This window comes from Rhizoctonia solani, chromosome 3 (assembly GCF_016906535.1).
Source record: "Rhizoctonia solani chromosome 3, complete sequence".
NCBI lineage: Eukaryota > Fungi > Basidiomycota > Agaricomycetes > Cantharellales > Ceratobasidiaceae > Rhizoctonia > Rhizoctonia solani.
In genome coordinates, this window is record NC_057372.1 from 3,220,152 (window position 1) to 3,238,319 (window position 18,168).

Genomic DNA, 18,168 nt, shown 5'->3' on the forward strand with positions numbered 1-18,168 from the left:
TGGTTGGATTGAAATTGTAAAAAGTGGCGCGTTTCTATTGAGACTATTTGATATATTACAAAATTCCAAACAACCAGAGTCCTTGGGGCCCCTGCGCGCGGCAGCAGGTACCCTTAGTCTTTTCCCAATTCGGGTCCAGACTCCTCGCCAACTTTGGCGGCTTCTTTTTTGACGCCTTCCTCCTTAGGCGTGGCTTTCCAGCCAGTGCGGCATTCCGCGAATTTATGCCCTGCTTTTCCGCATTTGATGCAGAGGCCTTCAGCCCTGCGGCGGTTGCGCTCCTCCTTGGAGACGAAGTTGGGATCGCTGGATAGGCGCCCTGGTCTTGTGGCCTGTTGGCCGGTACTTGCCCCCCTATTGGGGGTGGTAGTGGAGGCACCAGACTTATTACCCTTAGGCGGGTGGCTGGCGCGCTCCTCTTGGAGGGCGTTGTCAATGACTAGGGCCGCATTCTGCAGCTTGAGGAGTGTTGTGGGGCGCCGTTCTTGGGTGGCGATGAGGCGGCTGACCTCCCAGTGGAGGCCACGTGCAAATTGCCCGCGAAGGGCGGCGTCGTTCCAGTCTAGGTCCATGGCAATGGTCCTAAACTTCGTAATATACTCAGCACAGGATCCTGTCTGAGTGAGGTGGGTGATTTGCCGCTCAGCGGCTCGCGTGGCATCCGGATTACCGAATGCAGCCAAGAACTCCGTCCTGAATTTGTCAACTGTTTGAATTAGGGCCCTGTGGGACCCAAGTTGATCAAGGTGGGGATGTGCACATGCTCCTGCTACGTCCTTCATGTTCATCAGGAGGAATGACAATGTCTCCTGATTGGTGGGGAACATCCGCTGGTTAAGGCGGACCCATGCCAACATTTGGGTTAACCATTGGCGGGCTTCATTCCCTATCTTCCCGGTGTAAGCGTCAGGGTGGTCTACCTTGACCGGGGGTTGGTATGTGGCTATAGGAGCCGCTGGTTGAAGGGGGGTTTGGGGCTGGATAGGCGCAGGTGTAGGGGGAGTATAGACTCGCGGGGGAGCCCGGACGGGAGCTGGTTGAGCAAAGGCGGGGGGAGCTTTGGAGAGGGTAGCCCAGGCAACAAGGGGCGCACTAGGCGCTGGAAAAGTGTTGGTTTTGGGTATGGGCCTGGGCGTGGCCTCGACTGCCGGAGGTTTCCGGTCTTCTGGTGTGTGTGGGGCTCCACCCCTAGCCTCAATGCGAGTGAGGGCTTGATCGACTGCGCCCATCCAGTCTCGGGCTTCCTTGGTTGCTTCCTTGGTTTCCTCGAGTTCCCGTTCGAGCCGGAGGACTTGGTTTTGCAATCCCAAGATGAGGGAGATTGCACGGCTGAGGGAGACTTCCCCATAGACCTCTGGTTCAAGGCTGGTTGACTCAGCGGCGGTTGCCGGAAGAGCGGGTCCCAACTCTCCTTGATCGAGAGGGGATTGGGGACGAGCGGAGCTCCGGGAGCGGGTTGCCATCTCATGGGGATACAAGCGGCCTTGGTGGGAAGCGGTGCGCTGGGAGGCGCAGGAGGAAGCACGAGAGGGGGTGCGGGAAGTAATGATGGGCAAGTGGGGGGTAGTGGTGCCTGTGACAGGACTTATGGGTTGCTTTATTGTTCTAGCGCTAAGAACTTGCGTCAACCGCCTAGCGTTGGACAGTCCCTATTAACCAATCAACTGCCGTGTGCGGGCGTGATGTGGAACGGGTTTTCTGCAAGCGGGTGGATCTGCTGACTAGTTCCGCTGACAAAAGGTGCGGTGACCGGTGGTACGCGGACAATTAGAATCCGTCTGCCTTATAGCAATTTGGTACTACCTGGGGCCGACGCTAGTTTGATTATTGATAGCAAAAGGCAAGCCCGATCAGGTGTTTTCCCTCGTGCTAGTACAGGGGATCTTCTTGTTTGTTGATACTAAGTGGGATGTGCTTGGTGGGCACGGTTTGCAACCGACTTAAGGTTGATTACCTAGTATCCTAGACGTCCTTAAGGGGCGTCGAGGCAGCGGGCGCTTGTGGCCGTATGTACTGAGTGAGAAACCGCTTAAGGCGGTGGAGTGCTACCTACAACAACAAACTACCTAACTACAATGACCACGCGCTATAAGGCGGTGGCGAGCTACGTAAGTACAGCAAGAACAACGCTTAAGGCCTGTATCTAAGTGTTACTGGCTGTAAGGCCTTGTACAATGTGGGGAGTGCAACAAGAGGTAATCGACCTGGGTGTTACCATGGTCGGTTGGCCTCTTTATATATTCTATAGAAGTGCTAATTACAAATACATTATAACCAATACCATAACCAATAAGAACCCCGCTCCGTAGTCGGCCTTACTCATGCATACGTGTCATTGACGTGTCATGATGACATCATAGGTGGAGGTGGCTACGTATGCTGATTAAGCGCGGATGGGGACGTGGCTCGGCGCTTAGCGTGTGATATAAGCGCCGAAGTCACGTGATTGAAAATGTTCTTTGTTTGCCTTCGTTTAAATCCGAGAAAATGGGAATAAATTCCCTGGTATCCATTGTGTCTACGACAGCAGGTACTGTTTAGAAACATTATATATGCATAGCTTATCCATTATGTGTACTAACCTATATGGCAACATAATGCTGCTAGGGGTGGAAGCCAGCTCAAACTCCACTGTCATCTAAATAAAGAGTTTGCAATCCAATAGCTGTTTGAAAATTGAGATTGCAACACATAACTAGTTCTATTTCCTGTTCTATTCAACTACCATGGTGCAAACCCACCAACAAACCCACAATGGGTCTATATTGCCATATCAGACTGCTTCTGTCCTGGACACAGTCACATGACCAGTACAAGTGGTTGCATCCTGGCCCAAGCCCAAGTTTGGGGGGTAGCAGGTGGAATCATGGGTTGTCAGCAGAGGAATAATAGGGCTCTATGGCTTAGTGGTCAAGCTGGTTCAATTCCAGCTAGTTCTATTTTCCTCTGTGTCCTGGACACGGTCATATGACCAGTACAAGTGGTTGCATGCTGGCCCAAGCCCAAATTTGGGGGGTAGCAGGTGTAATCATAGGTTGTCAGCAGAGGAATAATAGGGCTCTATGGCTTAGTGGTCAAGCTGGTTCAATTCCGGCTAGTTCTATTTTCCTCTGTTTATGACACTCTGTTTATGACAGCTTCTAATCTGAAATTTCCACCCCCTAACTCACCTACTAGTACTGGACATGACCAAACCCCATGTCACACCAATTGTTCAACCATCAATGTCAATGTACCAGCAGTCAACATAGACAACAAATGCACCAGGAGTCAGCCCACAAGTGCCAAAACTGAGCAAGAGGGAAGCAAATGGGAATCAGAGAAAGTTGACATCTGTTGTATGCAAACTGTAAGGTTGGGTACACACTAGTGATTGGGTGCTTGAGGCTGTACTACTATAGTAACTATCTAACTATGTAAGGCTATACTACTGGATAAACCACTTAAGTCAGCAGCAAGCTATCAAGTAGCAATGACAGGGCCAAAGGCCTGGAGGTGGAGGTAGCTACTGGACTACTGAGTGAGTTTGGGATGTCTGTTATAGATAGGGAAAATAAGTAAAAATAAAATACTCTAAAGAAGAAAGAAAGAGACCAAAAGAGGAGAAAAGACAAATAAGGTAACTGTCTAACTATAAAAGGTAGAATACTTAGGAGGATAAGTAACAAGAGAAATCTATGCCAGTGAAATTAGAGTATATTAGAGTGGCTAGTTATCTTGCTAGAAGAGTAAGGTGGTTAGTATCAGGGTGATCCCTACCAGTAACCAGTAATGCGCAAGTTACTGCTCAGCAGGCAACGCGAGGTACAAGCAAAGTGATGTAAAACCTAAATGTCAGTCTCTGGAACTCACTGTAATTTAATTGAGAATTATGGAAATTTATTTTCTTGTCTCTGACAGTAGACAAGGGGGTAAGGGCATTGTGGAAGCACCAAACACTTAGCAGACAGCCAGGAAGTCTTGGCAGGGTTGCACTCAAGCTGGTTCTAGGTTTCCTGTATAAGTTGGGACCGTCCTAGAGGCTATATGCGCCAAACTTAAGAGCTTTAGGCTGATTTACTATGTATGATACTTAAGAAAATTGATAGAAGTCTTTGAGAGTCACACTAGGCTGAGAGAGGATGGTAAAAATGAGATGCATTCAAAAGGCCAGCTCAAGGGGCTATTTATACCCTTGGAGGCCTGTGATTACTATACACAGTAGGGTGAAGAAACTAATGTACATGACATGATGAACAGAGCTAGGATGTGAGGTGAGAGCCTGTCTCCTAAAGCTAAACCTTGTAAGAGTTAGTCTCTAGTTCTATAAATATCCTTTCCCCACTAAAATACATAAGGGAAAGACTGAAACAAGTGGCTCCCATAGCAGGGCCTAGGCCCCAACTCCCAGCTACTGAGGATAGTAGCTTTTGAGAAAGCATAATGCTGACTTAAGTACTATAGTTTAATTAGTCCTAAGATATTAAGCTTTTTCTTTAATAAAGCAGTATCTCCCTTAATACCTCATGTATTTACATGATTAAAAATAGTAGAATATACAGAAAAGTCCAGCAAATCTTACTATATACTTCCCAAGGACTCATTAAGGAGGTTTCAATGCCAATTTCTGTTTGTTTACTTTGCTATTCTTTACTAGAGTATTCTAATCCATAACAATGTCTGAGGGGGCAGCTACTTAGCTAAGCTGCTGGGACCTGTCTGGGAATGAGACAAGGTAAAATCAACTTGGGGTCTCCAAGCAATTTTCCTGCTGTATATATAAAGAATGGGTCTAAGTACATGTGGTCTGTGTGTGTGGGAAAAGAAGACTACATGTGAAAAGAGAAGCATGCTGCAGGCTGCGCAGAAGTGCAGGTTTGCAATAAGCGCCCTTGGCATGGCATCTTGGTGCAGCATCTTGGCATAATAAGTGCCAAGATCATGTGATTAGAAAACAAAAGATATCAAGTCTGTAAAAAATACTAAAAAATATAGAAAAAATAGACAAATCTGGTGGTATTGTTTGTTAGGGTGTAACAACATCAAGGAGGTTGAGGAAGAGGAAGAGAAGCCAAAAGACAAAGAGCCAATAGTTACAAAAGCCATACATACATGGGGCTGTCCACCTGGCACAAAGGATTGGAAACCATGGGAGGACAGAGCCCTGGTGGAGGAAGCTTTCAACAGGAAAATTGTTACACCCTCAAGAACTATACCATTGGAATCACACAAATTTTCTCTTATTTTTGGTATTTTTTACAAACTCTCTATCTTTTGATTTTGATCACATGATCTTGGTGCTTATATATATGCCAAGATGCCAAGCCAAGATGCCAAGCCAAGGGCGCTTACTGCAAATCCACACTTCTGCACAGCCTGCAGCACACTTCTCTTTCACATGGACTCTTCTTTTTCTCACACACACAGACCCCCTGTAGATAGTTATCCTTGTTATATAAACCACAGGAAAATTGCTTGGAGACCCTAAGTTGATTTTACCTTGTCTTTCATCACAGACAGGTCACCAGTAGCCAGCTAAGTAGCTGGACCCTCAGGAGTATTGCACTCACACCACACCAGCAGTTACCCCCACTCTCACCAGCCTAAGGCCCCTCTTCACCACTAGTAGTTAGTGTTGTAGACACACATATACCAAGGGAATTTATTCCAATTTTCTCAATTTTAAACAAAGACAAACAGACAACTTTTTCAATCACATGACATTGGCACTTATATCATACACTAAGCGCCAAGCCACATCCCCACCCATGCTTACTCAGCACACATAGCCACCTCCACCTGATGACATCACCATGACACATCAGTGACATGTATGCATGAGTAAGGCCAACTGCAGAGCAGGGTTCTTATTTCATACATAGTGCTTCTTTTCTCACACACATGTATTTGTAATTAGAGAAGTCTTGTAATATATAAGGAGGACAACCAACCATGGTAACACCCAGGTTGATTACCTCTTGTCACATCCCACATTGTACACGGGGCCTTAAGCCTGGGTTCACTAAGTAGTTACACTGCCTTAGGCATTGTCTCCACTGTACATACATAGCTTGCCATTGCCTTACAGTGCTTGGTCATTGTAGATAGTGGTCTTGATGTTGTAGGGTAGATACTTGCCACCTTAAGCAGTACTTACTGTACTTCCACATGGCTGTAAGCGCCTGCACCCTTGATGTCCTTACAGATGTCTAGGACACTAGGTAATCAACCTTAAGTTGGTTGCAAGCCATGCCCACCAGCACGCACCACACTTAGACCAACAACAAGACAGACTCCTGCACTAGCACAAGGGAAACATTGGAGATTGGGATTGCCTTTTGCTGTTAATAATCAACCCAGCATTTTCCCCTCCTAGTACCAAATTGCTATAAGGCAGACAGTCCCTATTGCCTGCATACCCCTGGTTGCTGCATGTTGTACACCACTGTAAGGTGGGTACACACTAGGGAAGCAGGCACTCAAGGCTGTATCTAATACAAGGCAAACTCAACTAACTATCTGTTGTATGCCAACTATAAGGTTGGGTACTTGCTAGTGGGTGGGCGTTTAAGGCTGTACTACTACAGGACACTGTCTATCTACTCTATCTAAGGCTATGCTACCAACGCTTAAGGTGTCCTACTATTATCTACTGTCAACAAGGGGGCCTTAGGCTGGGGAGGTGTGATGAGTGAAGTTAGGGAGTTAGCTTCTGAACTACTAAGGTTGGCTACTTAGCTGGCTTCTGATATCTTCCTCTAATGAATAAGAGACAAGGTAAAATTGACTTGGGGACTCCAAGCAATTTTCCTGCTGTATATGTAGACATAGGCGCACTATTTACATGGTCTGTGCGCATGAGAAAGGAAGTACAAAGATGAAGTGAGAAGAGTACTGCAGGCTGCACAGAAGCGTGGATTTCTCCTAAGCGCCCTTGGCATGGCATCTTGGCATGGCATCTTGGCATGATAAGTGCCAAGATCATGTGATTGAAAACATGAGATAAAGAGTTTGGAAAAAATACTGAAAATATCAGAGAAAAGAGGAGAATTTAATGGTATATGTTAAGAGGGTGAAACACTATCTAACTAGGCTAACTACTGGCTTCACCGCTTAAGGTGGCAACTACTGATCTAACTACAATGACAAGGGGGCCTTAGGCCTGGGAGGTGTGGTGAGTGAAGTAAGGGGGTTGCGTTAGCAAGACTTCTGGGGGCTGGCAACTTAGCTGGCTGGCAATGCCTCCTCAATGGATATGAGACAAGGTAAAATTGACTTGGGGTTTCCAAGCAATTTTCCTGCTGTATATATAATTGAAGGGGCGCTACCTACATGGTCTGTGTGCATGAGAGAGGAAGTGTACATATAAAATAAGAAGTGTGCTGCAGGCTGCGCAGAAGTGTGGATTTCTCCTAAGCGCCCTTGGCACGGCATCTTGGTGCAGCATCTTGGCATAATAAGTGCCAAGATCATGAGACTGAAAAACATAAGATAGAGAGTTTGGAAAAAATACTAAAAATATCAGAAAAAACAGGAGAATCCAATGGTATATGTTAAGAGGGTGTAACAGTCACCCTCTTGAGCCTGCTCCCCTGTCAATCAGGGACAGCTGGAACCCTTTCCTCTGCCAGCCTCCCCTGAGCTTGGCAAAGTCTCACTCAAGCAGGTCATCTGCCTCCTTTGGGGATTACAATCACAAGTTGACTGCATTGAGTGGACCCTCTTGGAACAAACCAGAATTAGTCAAGAGAATTGCACCAATGTTGAGAACATCTCACAAACAGTTGATACTGTCAAGGATGGGCTTGCCCAGCTCCAACTTGCCTGGGGTCCCCACACCCCAGAAGAACAAAAACCCCCTGCAGTCAAGGAAACTCCCAGGGCTGCGCCCAAAGCCAGACCTATTGGCAAGGCTCAACCCTTCCTTGGGGCCCCAGCTCCTATCATCTCCACATGTCACAACTCAGCTTGGACCTATGGTTCAAGGGATTTAAAGCCTGTGGCCCTATCACCAATGGACTATGAGACAAAGAGGGGCAACAAGGGCCCAAGGGGTATGGTTTAGGGTAGAGGGCAACAAAGGCCTGTGTTATGTATCACACAATATTTCATTCACAGCTCACCATCCACAATAATCTGTATATGTCTGACTTTCTGATTTAATGGCCATTTAACTCTTATTTTCCATTATTCCTGTCATTACTCTATGTAATGCTCATATTGACTGTATGTGCTACATATTGTTCAATAGAGCTCCTTCCTCTTGTTCTAACGCTGCCTGTCACGTGCTCATACAATAAGATCTCATGGAGATATTAGCTTCACAAGATTCTATCTATGTTGCTCAAGTACCTTACTAATCATTATATTTATATCTTTACATCTAGCTCATCACATGACTAGCTCTAACTTGGGAGATCAACCTTATTCCTAGCCCAGTTGGGTCATACCTCTCATGAGATTACTAAGGTTTTCCTTATTTAGTAATTTCTAGTGGCACTGCAAATCCTGCTTATGAGTCATTCTGCTTGCCACCAGAATGACTCACACTAATGACTCACTCTAAGTGCTCATTGGCTGCCAAGCATTTCTTGATAGACTGAGTCATGTATTTAGATGTTTCTATTTTTAACCAATTGCAGTTCAACCCAAGAGCAGTCACATTCCATCCTAGTCATATCTGTGCCTCCCCACCCACCAATCAAAGTCTTAGGAAGCACAGTCCTAAGCAAGTCATATTCATACTCTGACTAGGTGAATGACTCAGTAACTTTGCCACTCTAGGGTATAAAAGGGGACTCTTGCATACCCTTGGAGGGCACCCTTCCTACCACTTCACTCACTGTTACTGTTGACTGTCACTCCTGGGCCTGGGCTTGCCCCCCTCAATTGTGTGATATATTGTGCCTCAAGATTTCAAATAACTTAAACTTGTATAAGTGGATCTCCCAAGTACCCATAGTGTGGAAAGGTTGTAGACCTGATACAGAGTTCTTAGGTTAAGTGAACAGAAGGCAATCATCCTTAAAGAAGGATATATACTAAGTAACCAGTTAGTTCTTGCAACTAGGAGTGAAACTTACATAACTATCTCTGCCAAAGGGAACCTGAGCCAGTACTCTTGCTCTTACAGAAATACTTACTAAGACACTTTACACTGAGAAAGGATATATCTGCAGTTGATTGTATTCAAGATAGCTAGACCCAGAGAACCCTAAAGAAGCTACTTCTTTACTTAGCTTGGAAATTGGGAATCTTCCAACACAGACTCTGCTCAGCACCAGAGTCTCAACCTCTTTTCCCCCAATTTACAAAAGCCTGGATATGGTTTCTTAGTAAACTGCACTAAGCTCAACTAGGGAGCAGGGCAATGGGTAAGGTATAAGCTGGGGATGAATTGACAAAGAGGTCAAGTCTTGCTGTTTAGCAGCAACTTGACCTGGCTTATGTACATGAGAAGAGCCACATCACAAACAACAGTGCTAAATAATGAGTCATTTACAATTTCACATCATATATCAATTATGTCATGTGATCTTGATGAGTCATAAATATATACCAAAAAAGGGAACTGTCTTGGAAAAAGGATAGAAAATAGTAGAAAGTTATGTCATGCCAATGAAGGTCATGACACCACAGGGGCCCCCAGGCGCAACCCCTCACCTTATTCAATCCCTAACCCTCCTCCTTCCCTTTGGGACCAGCTCCAGCAGCACCTGCAGGACCTCCACCAGCACCCCAAGTCACTTCAGCACCGCCTCCAGCCCCCTCTACTGTAAAGGTAGACCATCCAGATGCCTTCAAAGGCAAGATTGGCTTGGAGGCCAAACAATGGCTAACACATATGTTGGCCTGGGTTTGCCTTAACCAAAGGCAGTTTCCCTCAGACATGGAGGTCCTAAGCTTCCTACTAATGAATATGATGGAAGCTGCCAGGGCCTGGGCCCATCCCTACCTGGACCAACTAGGGTCCCATTGCGCCATCATCCAGTCCATGGATGATTTCAAAATTGAGTTCCTGGCTTCCTTTGGCAACCCTGATGCAAGATAAGCAGCAGAGTGGAAGATTACTTCCCTCACTCAGACCTGTCATGACCCATGCCTTTGCTGGCATGTCTCCTGACCAAGCCACCTACTAATAGGATATTCCACAGCCTTTAGAAGGCCACATATACTCACATATATGCAGTCAGAACTGTCATTACTCTAAGCACTCATGACTTAGAGACTGACAGTCCATCAGGGTCACATGATCTCCCTCCCTCCAGTCCTTTATCAAATACTGTCCTAGACGTCCGTTAGGGCGTCAAGGGGGATGGCGCTTGTGGCCGCGGTGTACAAAAAATGGGAAAGTCGCTTAAGGCAACAACAAACCTAACTACAGCAACAAGCAGCTATCCTACAACAACAAGACCGCTTAAGGCGGTGGCAAGCTATCTAAGTACAACAACAAAGCCGCTTAAGGCGGTGTAGACTATCTAAGTGGCTAACTAAGTAATTACTGGGCTATAAGGCCCTTGTACACTGAGTGGGATGCGACAAGAGGTAATCAACCTGGGTGTTACCATGGTTGGTTGGCCTCCTTATATATTCTATAGACTGACTAATTACAAATGTACAATATCCAATACCTAATCCAATAAGAACCCCGCTCCGCAGTCGGCCTTACTCATGCATACGTGTCACTGACGTGTCATGATGACGTCATAGGTGGAGGTGGCTACGTGTGATGAGTAAGCGCAAAGGGGGACGTGGCTCGGCGCTTAGCGTATGATATAAGCGCCGATGTCACGTGACTGAAAATGTTCTCCAATTGCCTTCGTTTAAATTCGAGAAATTGGGAATAAATTCCCTGGTATCAATTGTGTCTACAACACTGCCCCCCCTTTAAGGGCCTTGGCAGCGCCAAGGGCCTTCTTTTTCATCTCCTTTTCGTATTTTTCTAAAATTTTTTCGGCGTTTTTTAAGTTTTCTTGAGGTTCCCATGTATTCTCTTTGGATCCGTACCCCTTCCATTTGACTCGGAAGAACCATTTCCCGTTCCTTTCTTCAGCATTGGTGATCCCCTCCACCTCGTATTCTTCTTCCCCATCCACGGTGACTGGTGGTGGGCGGTTCTTGAAGGCGCGTTTGTTGTCCCTTTTGACCTTAGATAGAAGCCCCACGTAGAAGACGTTGTGAATGCGCATTGTTGGGGGTAGTTCAAGCCGGTAAGCGCGGTCGGAGATTTTCTTGGTAACCTTGAACGGGCCCAAACGTTGTTCTGTTAGTTTGGGGCTTAAGGTTTTGAGGTTGACATTCTTGGCGTCAAGCCAAGCTTCTTCTCCAATTTTGAATTCCGTCGGGCTTCCGCTTTCTCTGGCTGTCATCCGTTGCTTGGCTTGCCGGAGGGCCGACTCTACTTCCTTCCATTGCGCTTCCATTGTTTGGGCAAGTTTGTCCGCTTCTGGGACATCTGTGGGTACGTTGGATGGGGTTAAGGTGGGTTCCCATCCGTATAAGGCCTTGAAAGGAGTTTTCCCAGTACTACTGTGCACGGCGTTGTTGTATGCAAATTCCGCCATTGGCAGCCACTTAGTCCAGTCCCGTTGGTTAACCCCCAAGTAGGCCCTTAGGAAGTGTTTGATGGAAGGGTTGACTTGCTCCGTTTGTCCATCGCTCTGGGGGTGGTACGCCGAGGAGAAATGGGGGTCAATTCCTAGGCATTTGTATAGTGCCTTCAGGAACTTATTGTTGAACACCCTTCCCCTGTCTGAGACCGTTTTTTCAGGCATGCCATGCCGTTTCCACACGTGTTCCAGGAATAATTCTGCTAGTTCAGGGGCTTTGAGCTTTTTGGAACATTTGACAAAAATCCCATACTTTGTGAAGCTGTCCACTATGACCAGGATGGAGTTGTTGCTTCTGTCTTTAGGCAGGTCTACTATCATGTCGTATGATACGTGTTGCCAGGGTCTGACAGGAAGTTCAAGCGGCTGAGGCGGGATAGAGGCGTACTTAGGCTTTCTGATCCGTTGACATGTTTCACAAGAGTCCACATGCCAATATGTGTCCGCACGGATACCGGGCCAGTAGTAATTCCTTGACACCAATTCTAGGGTACGCTGTCTTCCCGGATGTCCTGCCAAGGGGCTGTCGTGGAAGATGTGGAGTAGATCCGTCCTTAATGTTCCAACGTCAGGGACCACGATTCGTCCTTGGTAGAACAGTAATCCAGCCTCCATCTTGTAATCTTTGAATGCGCGTTTGATGGAGGGGGGTGCTTTGGACTCGTTCTGTAAGAATTGGAGGATTTCCTCCAGGGACTCATCTTGATCTAGGGACGCTTTGATCTGGCGTTGTAGCTCCTTTTCCGGCGTGACTAGGGCGATGTTTGCGAATACGGGGTCTGGGAGCATGGTTTGGACTGCAGGAGGGATATTGGCGTGGTCTGATTGGCGTGAGAGGGCATCTGGTTTCCCTGATTGCTTTCCGGGGCAATAGACAATCTGGAAGTTATAACCGGCAAGGAGTAGATGCCATTGTGCGTGTTGTTGATTGAAGGTTCTGGACTCCTTCCAGTATTCCAGGTTGCAATGATCCGTGAAAACCGTGATTGGGTGTTTTGTCCCCTCCAGAAATATTCGCCAATACTCAAATGACCGGATGATTGCGAGGAGTTCCTTGTCATGGGTGTCATAGTTCTGTTTGGCACCTTTGAACAATTCCGACAGGAACCCCAAGGGGTGTAGTCTTCCGTCTTCTTGCCGTTGGCTGAGTATTGACCCCAGAGCTGCACCTGATGCATCCGTTTCCAGGAAATAGGGTTTGGTAGGATCCGCGTGGCAAAGTACTGGGGCGTTGGTGATAGCGTCCTTAAGGCTCTGGAAAGCTTCCTGTTCCCTGGTGTCCCACTTCCATGTTGTGTCCTTTCTTACCAGATTGTGCAATGGTCTAGCCATGTGACTGAAGTTGGCAACGAATCGGCGGAGAAAGTTGGCAAAACCCAGGAACGATTGGACTTCTTTGACTTTTGTAGGAACCGGCCATTCTTGTACTGCCTGGATCTTGAGCTTATCCAGACTAAAACCCTTGTCCGAGACAATAATCCCTAGGTATTCCACAGAGGTGACGTGGAACGTGCATTTGGACGCTTTACAGAAGAGCTGGTTATCCATCAACCGCTTCAGAACCTCATGGACGTGTTTTGTGTGAGTTGCGTCATCCTTTGAGTAAATCAAGATGTCATCTAGGTAGATGATGACGCATACATCCAGTAGATCCTTGAACAACTTGTTCATGAAGTGTTGGAAAGCTGCAGGTGCATTTGTCAGGCCAAAGGTCATGACCAGGGACTCGTATAAACCATATTTGGTACGGAAGGCCGTTTTCCATTTGTCACCTTCTTTTACCCGGACATTGTTGTATCCCCACCTTAGATCTAGCTTAGTAAAGATCTTGGCGCCGCGGAGCTGGGCCATGAGATCATCTGGGCAAGGCAACGGATAGACGTTCTTTTTTGTCCGGTTATTGAGGCAACAATAGTCAACTACAAGACAACGGGAACCATCCTTTTTTGGGACAAACATGACTGGGGAGCTGATAGGTGATTTGCTGGGACGGATCTTCCCAGCTTTGAGTTCATCCTTAAGCCAGTCCTTGAGGGTGGCGGACTTGGCATCAGTCATACTATAAAGGGGGGAGTTAAGGGGTCCTTCCTCTGTGAGCTTGATCCCAATATCGTAATGCCTATGGGGGGGAAGCTTATTGAATTCCTCCTCTCCAAATACCTTGGCGTATTGGTGGTATTTGGAGGGGACTCCTTCAAGGGGTTTTTGATCAGCTTCCTCCTCCTCAGCAATGGTTGCATGTTCTGGTGGCGTATGTGGGAAGGAGAGAGTACGGGAATTCCAATTGATTTCAGGGTTGTGGGCTTCTAACCATTTAATTCCTAGGATGGCAGCGTGTGATCCGGTGTTGCAAATCAGGAAAGTTTCCGTCATTTGTTTACCATCAAATAGGAAGGTTAGGTGGGCCTTCTTCCAAATCTTTCCAGCCTGGGGGCTCAACCCATCAAGCATAGTTACGGTACGGGGTTGAGGGAGATCTATTAGGGGTAGGCGGAGTAGTTCCGCGGTGTGAGGGTGAAGGAACAATGATGTAGCGCCTGAGTCTATCAGGACTTCTAGTGGGTCTGCTTGTTTCTCTGGCTTAATTGAAATTGTGAAGAGTGGGGAAATTCTATTGATGCTATTCGATATATTACAGATTTCAATAAGCCCAGAGTCCTTGGGGTCCTTGCGCGCGGCAGCAGGTACCCTTAGTCTTTTCCCGATTTGGGTCCAGACTCTTTGCCAATCTTGGCGGCTTCCTTTTTGACACCTTCCTCCTTGGGTGTGGCCTTCCAGCCAGTGCGGCATTCCGCAAATTTATGGCCCATCTTACTGCATTTGATGCAGAGGCCTTTGGCCCTGCGGCGGTTTTGCTCCTCCTCAGAGACAAAGTTAGGGTCGCTGGACAAGCGCCCTGGTCTGGTGGCTGGTTGGCCGGTACTTGCCCCCCTATTGGGGGTAGTAGAAGAGGTTCCAGGCTTATTACCCTTAGGCGGGTGGCTGGCACGCTCCTCGCGGAGGGCGTTATTGATGACCATGGCTACGTTCTGTAGCTCGAGGAGGGTGGTGGGGCGCCGTTCTTGAGTGGCGATGAGACGGCTGACCTCCCAGTGGAGGCCACGTGCAAATTGCCCACGAAGGGCGGCGTCATTCCAGTCCAGGTCCATGGCGATGGTTCTGAACTTTGTAATGTACTCAGCACAGGAGCCTGTCTGAGTAAGGTGGGTGATTTGCCGCTCGGCGGCTTGCGTAGCATCTGGGTTGCCAAATGCAGCCAAGAACTCCGTCCTGAAGTCGTCAACCAATTGAATTAAGGCCCTGTGGGACCCTAGTTGGTCGAGATGGGGGTGAGCCCAGGCTCCTGCTGCGTCCTTCATATTCATCAGGAGGAATGACAGGACCTCCTGATCGGTTGGGAACATCCGTTGGTTTAGATGTACCCATGCCAACATCCGCGTGAGCCATTGGCGGGCTTTGTTCCCAATTTTCCCCGTATAGGCGTCAGGGTGGTCTACCTTGACAGGGGTTTGATAAGCGGCTACAGGGGCCGCTGGTACTTGGGGGGAACGGAGGCGGATAGGCAAAGGTGGAGGGGGAGTATGGACTCGCGGGGGAGCCCGGACGGGAGTTGGTTGCGCGAAGGCGGGGGGAGCTTTGGAGGGGGCGGCCCAGGCAACAAGGGGCGCACTAGGCGCTGGAAAAGTGTCGGTTTTGGATAGGGGCCTGGGCGTGGCCTTGATTGCCAGAGGTTTCCGGTCTTCTGGTGTGTGGGGGGCTCCACCCCTAGCCTCAATGCAAGTGAGGGCTTGATCGACTGCGCCCATCCAGTCTTGGGCTTCCTTTGTGGCTTCCTTTGTTTCTTTGAGTTCTTGCTCAAGTCGGAGGATTTGATTTTGCAATCCCAGGATAAGGGAGATTGCTTGTCCAAGGGAGATTTCCCCGTAGACCTTGGGTTCAAGGCTTGATGACTCAACGGCGGTTGCCGGAAGAGTGGGTCCCAGCTCTCCTTGATTGAGAGGGGATGAGGGACAAGCGGAGCTCCAGGAGCGGGTTGCCATCTCATGGGGATAAGAGCGGCCTTGGTGGGAAGCAGTGCGCTGGGAGGCGCGGGAGGAAGCGCAAGAGGGGGTGCGGGAAGTAATGATGGGCAATGTGGGGGAGTGGTGCCTATATCAGGACTTATGGGTTGCTTTATTGTACTGGCGCTAAGAACTTGCGTTGTCCTAGACGTCTGTAAGGACGTCAAGGAGGCGGGCGCTTGCGGCCGGGAAAGACTAAGTAAGAATTGCGTAAGGCAACGGCAAGCTATCCTACGACAACAACCGGCTATACTACGGTGATCAAGGCCGTAAGGGCAATGACCAGCTATGTAACTACAACGGGGAAGCCGCTTAAGGCGGTGTGGACTGAGTGGCTAAGTAAGGTTACTGGGCTTAAGGCCCTCGTACAGTGGTGGGATGCAACAAGAGGTAATCGACCTGGGTGTTACCATGGTCGGTTGGCCTCCTTATATATTCTATAGAGTGACTAATTACAAATACATCATATCAAATATATAATCCAATAAGAACCCCGCTCCGCAGTCGGCCTTACTCATGCATACGTGTCACTGACGTGTCATAATGATGTCACCAGGTGGAGGTGGCTACGTGTGCTGAGATAAGCGCGGATGGGGACGTGGCTCGGCGCTTAGCGTATGATATAAGCGCCAATGTCACGTGACTGAAGATGTTCTCCGATTGCCTTTGTTTAAATTCGAGAAATTGGGAATAAATTCCCTGGTATTGATTGTGTCTACAACATGCGTCAACCGCCTAGCGTTGGACAGTCCCTATCAACCAATCAACTGCCGTGTACGGGCGTGATGTGGGATGGGTTTTCTGCAAGCGGGTGGATCTGCTGACTAGTTCCGCTGACAAAGGGTGCAGTGACCGTTGGTACACGGACGATTAGAACCCGTCTGCCTTGTAGCAATTTGGTACTAGGTGGGACCGACGCTGGTTTGATTATTAACAGCAAAAGGCAAGTCCAATCACCTGATTTCCCTCGTGCTAGTACAGGGGGCCTTCTTGTTTGTTGGATCTGAGTGGGAGTGCTTGGTGGGCACGGTTTGCAACCAACTTAAGGTTGATTACCTAGTGTCCTAGACGTCTGTTAGGGCGTCGAGGGGGATGGCGCTTGTGGCCGCGGTGTACAAAAAATGGGAAAGTCGCTTAAGGCAACGACGAACCTAACTATGGCGACGAGCAGCTATCCTACAACAACAAGACCGCTTAAGGCGGTGGCAAGCTATCTAAGTACAACAACAAAGCCGCTTAAGGCGGTGTAGACTATCTAAGTGGCTAACTAAGTAATTACTGGGCTATAAGGCCCTTGTACACTGAGTGGGATGCAACAAGAGGTAATCAACCTGGGTGTTACCATGGTCGGTTGGCCTCCTTATATATTCTATAGACTGACTAATTACAAATGTACAATATCCAATACCTAATCCAATAAGAACCCCGCTCCGCAGTCGGCCTTACTCATGCATACGTGTCACTGACGTGTCATGATGACGTCATAGGTGGAGGTGGCTACGTGTGATGAGTAAGCGCAAAGGGGGACGTGGCTCGGCGCTTAGCGTATGATATAAGCGCCAATGTCACGTGACTGAAAATGTTCTCCGATTGCCTTCATTTAAATTCGAGAAATTGGGAATAAATTCCCTGGTATTGATTGTGTCTACAACAAATACTATACTTAACTACTATGGATTTGAGGTGGGGGGGGGATGACATAATCTCTTCTATAATATATTATTCAGACCTTGCCTGCAGGCTCCCTTAACATTGGCCCATGGCTAGGGGGGCAGGGGGAGTGCAACATCCCCCAGCAATATATATTATTCATATAGCACTGTGCATCACATATACTATATATCTTTGACAGTGGATATATATGGTAATAACCTTTCCAGATATGGGTTATGACAAGACCAGCACTTGTGCCAAATATATTACAAAGTTCCGCATGCTGCAAATGGAACTTGATTGGAACAATGCTGCACTTTGCAGCCAATTTGTGCATGGGCTTCACTGGGAAGTCTGGAAACAGATCACCACAAGGGAGAGGCAACCCTGCACCCTGAGGAAGCTTCAGGACGCCTACCTCATCATTGACAATGCCCTCTGCAAGGAAAGAGCCAGCCACCTGCAACAGGGTACTAAGTCTGGTAAACCCTCATCCACCCAGAGGACAAGTACCAGCCAACAGGCCACAAAAACCAGCCCCCTCTCCACCAACCCCAACTATGTTTCAGAGGAAGAACATAACTGCTGCTGCACAGAAGGCCTCTGTGTGAAATGCAGCAAGGCCAGCCACAGATTTGCTGAGTGTAGGACCAGCTGGAAGGCAACCCCAAAGGAAGATAAGGGGAAGTCCAAGGAAACCGCCAAGATTGGCAAAGACTCCAAGTACCAATTGGGAAAAGAGTAAGGGTACCTGCTGCTGCATGCAAGGACCCCAAGGACACTAGTCTGGAATGTATAGAGATTTGTCATGTATCTACTGCATTGAATCTATCACCACTTTTTGCCATCCCTATACAAACCAAGCA

At 47.9% G+C, this 18,168-nt stretch overlaps 4 protein-coding genes across 4 annotated transcripts; 2 read left to right on the top strand and 2 right to left on the bottom strand.

Moving 5' to 3' along the window:
* Window positions 1-113: 113 nt before the first annotated feature.
* On the bottom strand, window positions 114-1,463 carry RhiXN_03440 (Retrotransposon gag protein; the record flags this gene model as incomplete). Its single annotated transcript, XM_043323257.1, has 1 exon — window positions 114-1,463. One exon carries the CDS (start codon window positions 1,461-1,463, stop codon window positions 114-116), a length of 1,350 nt encoding a protein of 449 aa, XP_043178753.1.
* A 6,059-nt stretch (window positions 1,464-7,522) lies between these two features.
* Window positions 7,523-10,030, top strand: RhiXN_03441 (Retrotransposon-derived protein PEG10; the record flags this gene model as incomplete). The annotated part of the gene is made up of 3 exons (XM_043323258.1): window positions 7,523-7,525; window positions 7,583-8,033; window positions 9,684-10,030. 3 exons carry the CDS (start codon window positions 7,523-7,525, stop codon window positions 10,028-10,030), a joined length of 801 nt encoding a protein of 266 aa, XP_043178754.1.
* Window positions 10,031-10,847: 817 nt separating this feature from the next.
* On the bottom strand, window positions 10,848-15,628 carry RhiXN_03442 (Retrotransposable element Tf2 protein; the record flags this gene model as incomplete). The annotated part of the gene is made up of 2 exons (XM_043323259.1): window positions 10,848-14,283; window positions 14,307-15,628. The coding sequence occupies 2 exons, from the start codon at window positions 15,626-15,628 to the stop codon at window positions 10,848-10,850; spliced, it is 4,758 nt and encodes a 1,585-aa protein (XP_043178755.1).
* Window positions 15,629-17,531: 1,903 nt separating this feature from the next.
* On the top strand, window positions 17,532-18,047 carry RhiXN_03443 (Retrotransposon-derived protein PEG10; the record flags this gene model as incomplete). Its single annotated transcript, XM_043323260.1, has 1 exon — window positions 17,532-18,047. One exon carries the CDS (start codon window positions 17,532-17,534, stop codon window positions 18,045-18,047), a length of 516 nt encoding a protein of 171 aa, XP_043178756.1.
* Window positions 18,048-18,168: the final 121 nt, after the last annotated feature.